Source organism: Haliotis cracherodii, unplaced genomic scaffold (assembly GCF_022045235.1).
Source record: "Haliotis cracherodii isolate W230 unplaced genomic scaffold, xgHalCrac1.p SCAF_9, whole genome shotgun sequence".
In the NCBI taxonomy this organism is placed as follows: domain Eukaryota; kingdom Metazoa; phylum Mollusca; class Gastropoda; order Lepetellida; family Haliotidae; genus Haliotis; species Haliotis cracherodii.
In genome coordinates this window covers 36,857,023-36,865,393 of record NW_027266343.1, presented here as the reverse complement: position 1 = coordinate 36,865,393, position 8,371 = coordinate 36,857,023, and the positions used below count along the sequence as shown (strand labels likewise).

The following is an 8,371-nucleotide window of genomic DNA, read 5'->3' as shown; positions in this document are numbered from 1 at the left end:
TTGTTCTAGTCAATAATGAACTACGGATATGACGAAGGCTTATACTGTAGGAACTATCATAAATGTCATTGTTCTAGTCAATAATGAACTTTCGATATAATGAACTGGCTCTGAGGGTCGTTGGACTTCGTTTTGAACTCAAACAATCGGGTAAAGTTAAGGTTGACGTCAGCCTCGCTGTCATGTCTCCCAGACACTTTACATTTGATTTTGAAAATCCTTTGGGGTCCGATATCCCGATGTTAAAATGCAAGAATAGACGAAATAACAAAAAGCATGTTTAAGATTTTTTATTGTTATCTTGTTGACGTATCTAGCACAACTAAGTGCATAAATAACACGGGACAGAGATTGTAGTATTTACATTATCTCTTTAAATAAATATATCTTTGGCTTATACAGCAATACGATTTACACATATGTACACAGAGATTTGCATACGAGATCAGATGATTGATGAAAACTGTACAAACTGTATGTAGCGGGTCGAGGACACGAGAACATATTACATCAATAGATCCCCGACACGAGGACACTGTAGACGCCGGTGTTACGTCATGCCGTTGACAGCGACCACGTATCACATCATCATAATTATGCCCTAAACAGGGTGATTATGCGCCTTATAACGGGAAGGTGGGAATAGTCAGGGGCAGGTTTGCAACGCAAAAAGTTCATATCACTTTTTAAATTCTCAATAACATTTGAAACTAGGCTTAGTCTAAAACGTCAATTTTAACGCTTGGACTGACGGTGGGTTAAAATGATACAGTTTGCAGAGCCTAAACTAGACGGGAGACGAAACTTGCTATACTGGCATTCAATCTAAGTTTGCTGGACAAGTCTGAGGAACGGACTGAGTAAGGGAGTAGAAACTGAGGTGTGAAAGCAGCAGCTGGGTTGGCGTCGGCGTGGTTTGTGGCACAGATGGGGAGAGACGTCCGGAGGTGGGCGTCCCAGGTATTTACCAGGATCTCACCGCAGTTTGATTACTGCTTAAGGTACTACTTTGTCTTCGCTATAGCGCTACAGCAGATGGATTAGTGGCAATCCAAGCAAGCTGACCATCTCTGGACTGTCCAATGTCCACACCGTGACACTCCGAATGCCTTTGTCACAAGCACGTTTCCAATTTGAGCTTTAATATCACTGTTGTTATTTGTCAAGAGGAATGCCATTGTCCTCACTCGGCCCCTACACAACTGGCATGAAGGTATTATCTTCACAGGGGATTCAGTCCATGGATGGACATGACCTGTACAAGACGAGGGTGCACGGACATTGCACATTCTGTGATGGTCAGTGAACAAAGATATACGCCAAAAGAAACTTTTTTAAATTAAAGCATATTTTTAAGTACATGTGACCTGAGGTGTTCACTAACCGGCCCCACCCCATAAGATGCTGCGTGGGAGAAAAATCAGAAGGTTCGACGAACAAAACAATAGGGAGAAACAGCATAAACACAAAGTAGCACCATTCGAACCATTGGAAGCGTTTGTCAAGGAGGGAAATAGGGCGAGAAAATAGGGGTTGGGGGGCGTACTGGCCTGACAGGGGTAAGAGCTAACTTGATCATGGTCTACAGGTTGCTATGGTGATGGATGACAACAATGGGTGATAGGATGAAGATAACAATGACATCAGATGGTGAAGCTTTCATAATCTCACGAGATATACAGTCATAGCTCGCTCGCATCGCTCATCAGAGTGGGTGAGTGAGTATGGTTTTACGCCGCTTCTAGCAATATTCCAGCAATATCACGGCGGGGGACACCAAGAATAGGCTTCACATATTGTACCCATGTGGGGAATCGAACCCGGGTTGTCGGCGTGACGAGCGAACGCTTCAACCACTGGGCTACCCCACCGCCCATCCGAGTGGGTAGCTCTCATTGACTTGGGTTAGTGAGCTACATTACTTTATAGGATATAATACTCATGATATTGATTTGAATTTGGAATCAAATGCAGTTGACCGTGTCACATGTATGACGTGAGCTGAGACCGGCTCCACAGATATTATGACCACGTGATCATCACGTGGTGCACTGCGGACCTGTCGCTCAGTCACGTGATGTAATGGGAAAGGGCGACGTTACAGTAGATGCTATGTTGTTCGAGTTGTCTACATTACATATCTATACAGTGGTGTTGTAGTCTGGATAACTGGTATATATCTACATGCGACAGTGGACACTGATCACGTGACTTAACAGCGTCTGATTTAGCCCATTGCTACATTCACTAGGCGAGTCTGAACGCCTGCTTCCCGAGTCTACGTGGTTCAAATAGTCTGGGATTGCGACGACACTGGCAGACGCTACCAAAATTCCCTGATTATGACGTCACCGAAATGTGTGTCCGTTTTCTTATCGCACTGCTGTCGTCACTGAAATGTGTGTCCGTATTTCTATCACACTGTTGACGTCACGTAGACACGATTGTGACGTCACGTACACACGATGACAATTGTGACGTCACGAAGACACGATGACGATTGTGACGTCACGTAGATACGATGACGAATGTGACGTCATGGGACACCAACAAGATTGGTTCTCACTATATGCAAGGCAGGAAAGACCACGTGGATCCTAGTGATGCTGTTGCTAGGTTACGTTGCCATGGACGCTTGTGGTTGTGGTTTCAAGACGACTGTCGTTCCAGTCGTGGACGAAATTGCACTACTCATCCGGTTCTTTTGCAGCTATCCCAACTGCCCTAGCCCAACAATAGCGGAGCTGACGGGGACCCGCATTGCGTGCTAACATTCGCACTTCCGGTAACCGCAGTGAAGCGGGTTTTCCGGTAAGGTATTCTTGCCGTGAAATCTAGACACTTTGGCTATAATATCAACTTCGCCTCCTTCGATTCAAAAATCCTTTTATTTTCCAATGTTTTGGTGGTGTTGGAGTCAAATTTATTACCAAAAAGTGAAAACACTTTTCTTTTCTCCGGTTTCTTCTGGCATAGCCTTTTAACCGCTTTCCGTTTTCTCGAAACCCAATGTACCATTCTTCGTTTGCCTTGGACCTGAGCTCTGTGTAGTTGTCCGAGCGTTCTACTTGTGTGAACAAACATTGCGGTTTCTGTGTATGCTGAAAAATAAAAACAAAATTTTACTACACAGTAATACATAGGAACACAAAAATACGTTATAAGTTAAGACTTCTGTACCGTCTTCTATTTCAATGGAGTTAAAAAGGGCTTCGTTTCTAAAAACGATACAAACACGACAGCTATAGTTCCCCCTTCATTGGTTTACGTTGGTCGTATTAATTTCGCTTTTTTAATAGATAGATACACACCTGAAATGGGGACAAAGGGATAGAAACACACCTGAAATGGGGACCAAGGGGTAGAGACACACCTGAAATGAGGGGACCAAGGGATAGAAACACACCTGACATGGGGACCAAAGGGTAGAGACACACCTGACATGGGGACCAAAGGGTAGAGACACACCCGACATGGGGACCAAAGGGATAGAAACACACCTGACATGGGGACCAAAGGGTAGAGACACACCTGACATGGGGACCAAAGGGATAGAAACACACCTGACATGGGGACCAAAGGGTAGAGACACACCTGACATTGGGACCAAAGGGTAGAGACACACCTGACATGGGGACCAAAGGGATAGAAACACACCTGACATGGGGACCAAAGGGTAGAGACACACCTGACATGGGGACCAAAGGGATAGAAACACACCTGACATGGGGACCAAAGGGTAGAGACACACCTGACATGGGGACCAAAGGGTAGAGACACACCCGACATGGGGACCAAAGGGTAGAGACACACCTGACATGGGGACCAAAGGGTAGAGACACACCCGACATGGGGACCAAAGGGTAGAGGCACACCTGACATGGGGACCAAAGGGTAGAGACACACCTGAAATGGGGACCAAAGGGTAGAGACACACCTGACATGGGGACCAAAGGGTAGAGACACACCCGACATTGGGACCAAAGGGTAGAGACACACCTGACATTGGGACCAAAGGGTAGAGACACACCCGACATGGGGACCAAAGGGTAGAGACACACCTGACATGGGGACCAAAGGGTAGAGACACACCCGACATGGGGACCAAGGGGTAGAGACACACCTGAAATGGGGGGACCAAGGGTAGAGACACTACTGAAATGGGGACCAAAGGGTAGAGACACACCTGACATGGGGACCAAAGGGTAGAGACAATCGAGACTGGGTCACCAGATGTGTGGACTGTGGGTGAGACACACCCGAGAAGTGGGTGACAGAGGGGGGAATTCGGGTGTAATCCGCCAGAAAGTGTCCAAACAAGGTGTGTAAATCATCACAAAGGGCACATGTCGACCAAACAATCTTGTTTATACCCGGTAAATGTATCATTGCTCCTTGTATGAATGTGATGCGATCCCTTTATCCAGAATTAGCTGCAACGAGGAAACCTGTGACAGCCGGGGCCTTTCCTCCGCATCACGGGGTGTTTTGACGGTGTCCCCTTTCAGCAAAGGTCCCGTCACCCCCACGACTCGATACACGTGTCGTCAGAGTGTGGCCCCTGTACGCCCTACCCAACCACAATATGTACACACCATGTTGACACAGACACATGCTTGTTTTATAAACCTCATAAGAGTTTTAATAAGTGGGTGCCTCGTAGGAAAATCTATGTGAATACGACTTGATATCGTGGATCACGGGGATCCCTTTTGATAAGGGATCAAACGGTCGGGCAAGGCTACAGTTTCATATAGGCAATTATATCAGAATATGAAACGCCGTTAGTATCAGAAACAAATGATCCAGTTTTCATTTATTAACAATCTTGTATAGTAGATAAGAGGCAATTTAGACATTATAAGATAACCCTATCTTGAACTAAGAGCTCGTAAACCCCAGCCCATGCCCCTTCGAAGCGGGTTATGCTGGGGACGGGGCTATGTCGCCAGCTGGAGGACTATATTAGAAGCTGTGAATGAACGAGCGTCGCAGCGTGTGTGTATGTCAATACTCTATAACAACTACTTCTAGCCTGCAAGTCTTATCGCATAACGTACAGAGTTTAGGGCATGTGTGGGGACAGGCAACGAACGGTCTCCCTGCTCTCTACTCCTTCCTGGCAACTTCAAACAAGCCTTAGTGCATTGCATTAATTAGGGTCAACACACTGATATGGAGTGAACCAAAATGCACGCTCTCAATATCCTCTCCCCCACGAGGTGACTAGATTTTGATGAATTGGCCAATACTGTAGAAACCGGTATAAAAAGAAAAGTATTTTTCAAACAACCGATCTGTTTTACCTCTCGTAAATGGTGTTTATTAGAAGGTGGGTTTTTTCTGAAGGTTTATTACAACTTGCGTTAGTCCGTGTACTGTGAAACCTCGTTAATCCGACTTTTCCGTTTCAATTAAATCGTCCGGATAAAATGGGTTTCCGGATTAACGAGGTTTCACTGTATATCTGTTTGTCTTGATTAGTGTGACCTTGAACTATGTGATTATTGTAGAGCATCACGATTCCGACTGACCTAGACACCGAATAATGGTCTACCTGGAGGGTGCATTTTTCACGTGAGACAGTGGGCATGTATGCTTAAGAGAGTTCAGTTCACCTATGTCATTCATTAGATGTTTTGGTGTGGTGCTAGATAGAGGCGGGTGGAGGCGGGTGGATGTGGGTGGATGTGGGTGGGGTGGGATGGTTGTAGTGACTGTTCATAATAACACATACCACCAACTCTGTAAACATAACGGTCGTATTATGTGACGTCGCAGCCAGGAATTCTTCCCTTTCTGCTTGCGGGACACTGAGAAACGAGCCATAAAGCCCTTTCATAGAAACTGCAGGAAATGCCCTCCTGTTTCAAAGGCTGTATATACACTGCAAAGCGGCCATGTCTGGGCATACGGCCAGGGTTAAACCACGTGTCCCAGTTTGTTACCAGCCCTGAGTATAGACCCTGCAGATGTGCCAGAACTTCTGCCGAACATTCAACCCTGAATAAAACAAACTCGGATTTGTGGAAGTTGAAGTTGTCGTAAATAAAATTCCAGAGTTCGTTACATCCAGGGTGATTGCACAACAGGAGAGTTCTCGTTCGTATTCACTGCCTATATCGTCATGTTCCTCAGTTCAAGAACACGAATTATCCTGAAAATTCCTTTCAGATCAGTGATGTCAGAGACGACGAAATGATTGAGTTAATGTCTTACTCCTCAGAAGATGGTAGATGGGTGATTGATTGATTGATTGATTGATTGATTGATTGATTGATTTGTTGTTTAACGCAGCACTCAGCAATATTCCAGCTAAATGACGGTGGTCTGGAAACAATCGAGTCTGGACCAGACAATCCAGTGATTGATATCATGAGCATCGATCCACGCAATTGGGATTGATGACATGCATCAACCAAGTCAGCGAGCCTGCATGATCACCCGATCCCGTTAGTCGCCTTAGTGAACAGGAAGTCAATAATTGCTCGTGCCGCGAATTATATATAGTCACTGACCAAAAGTCCAAGAATGAAGAATGGATTTGACACATACAGAATGTAGTGACGATTCGAACCAGGATCTTTGGCGTAACGAACAAAAGCAGTTCCCAGTGTAGCACTTTAGTGTAGATTTCGGGATGTGTCAAAAGAAAACCTCTTAAATCACCCAAAGTGATATGCCGAAGTTATCGGCCTTTATCGACAGAAAGAATGTGAGGTATCTCTGTGAGGTGACATATTTGTCTGTATGGTAGCATCACATTCCGGGTGTGAGTCACGGCCCCCATCTCTACGGGATGAAGACTCGGCGTCAGAGGAGGAGCTGCGGTAGAGACGAACGGTCCGTAATCCCTGCCTCAAGGCGTTCCTCTGACGATTACGTGCACACATCAGAAAAACACATGAATGGAGAATGTAAACTGATTGTCTGCAAATGGGGAAGAGTTATGCTGGCTATTTAGGTGATGTAGATATGAAGTTCATTACTAGGATCCCGTGCCCCGCAGGTAGATGGCGCTGCGATAGAAAGAGAACCGGATACCCTGTGTCATATACATGTATCACTATATCTATATTTGTCTACGAGCGGGTAGAGAGTTTCACACCATCTAGCTACCCAGCCTTGTGAGTAGCCTAGTGGCCTGGTGGTTAAAGCGTTCGCTCGTCACGCCGTAAACCCGGGTTCGATTCCCGTCATGGGTAAAATGTTAGAAGACCATTTCTGTTGTCCCCCGCCGTGATATTGCTGGAATATTGCCAAAAGCGGCGTAAAAAAATACTCACTGACTCACTATGTCAAGCGCATTCAATATCTGGGTGAGTGAGCGAGTTGGGTTTAACTGCGCTCTGAAGTCATTGCGGTTATATCACTTGGCGTTATGGTTCAGGTTTCCATCTTCCTTAAGCAAGGGTCTTTTAGCCTATGTCAAAGCCGAGTTAAAACTCCCATAGTTCAGGAAAGTCTTATGAAAGTCGTAACGCTAAGATACGTTCGTGCTTTGGGGACAGTGACACTGTGACCGCTTCAAGGACGTGTGAAACACCATGAGCATATTGCATACAAGGTAATATAATTAGTTCAGGTGTAATGTTTTCCTGTTGTGTTTTATCATGAAAACAAAAAAGGGTCACGTTGTGTCCAGTTTTGCAGATCCCGTTGAGATTCCTGGTCAGAATTGGTCCCCTGCTCGTCATAGGAGGCGACATAAATGATCGAGCGGTCAGAAACTGTAACTTGGCTGATGGGGTGTCATCGTACCCCGACGGCGCGGATCATTACTCATTATACCAATCATTGGATATTCAGCTCCAGGCTTGATTATTTACAGACCGCCGCCATATAGCTGTAATATTGCTGAGAGCGGCGTTCAACACCCAGCAAACACACACGCACACTGAGTCTCTAGTTTGCAGACATGTCATCACAGACAACCAGTTCATATGAGTGTGCAGTGTGTCTTGCTGAACGCTGACAGTAGTTAGTTGGCCAACATCACAGCCGAGACCTTGACGCCGTCTGTCGCAGCCAACACAGGGTAATTTGAATCACGCCAATCCTCTGGAGTTTGTGCGGTGACAAACTGACGCCGACAAGCAAGAGCTACCTGATTATAGGTGCTGTGACGGTGTAGTTGTTGCAATCGGCTCCCCGGGAGTCGAGTCGTCACAAGTTAGACATCCATCGACCACCCTGCATTTTCCTCTCACCCAAGCGAGGTCGACATGCCTGGTGCATCTCGTGTCACAGTTGTTCCCACAAACATCACAATAGACAATCGCGATGTTCAGTAACATCATGTCCGTCTGTTTTCGTTAACCGTTCATCACTTTTGCCTTACTTATTGTCACAAATGACATTTCCAGCATCC

The 8,371-nt window shown here is 45.8% G+C and overlaps 1 protein-coding gene across 3 annotated transcripts in view; it reads right to left on the bottom strand.

The window, feature by feature from the left end:
* Nucleotides 1-275: 275 nt before the first annotated feature.
* Nucleotides 276-8,371, bottom strand: part of LOC139452714 (fibroblast growth factor 17-like) — a 108,546-nt gene continuing 100,450 nt past the window's right edge. For all 3 annotated transcript variants that reach the window (XM_071234286.1, XM_071234285.1, XM_071234284.1), the window contains exon 5: nucleotides 276-3,101. In XM_071234286.1, the coding sequence (XP_071090387.1) occupies nucleotides 2,856-3,101 (246 nt within the window). In that variant the 3' untranslated portion in view covers nucleotides 276-2,855. The remainder of the gene's footprint in view (nucleotides 3,102-8,371) is intronic.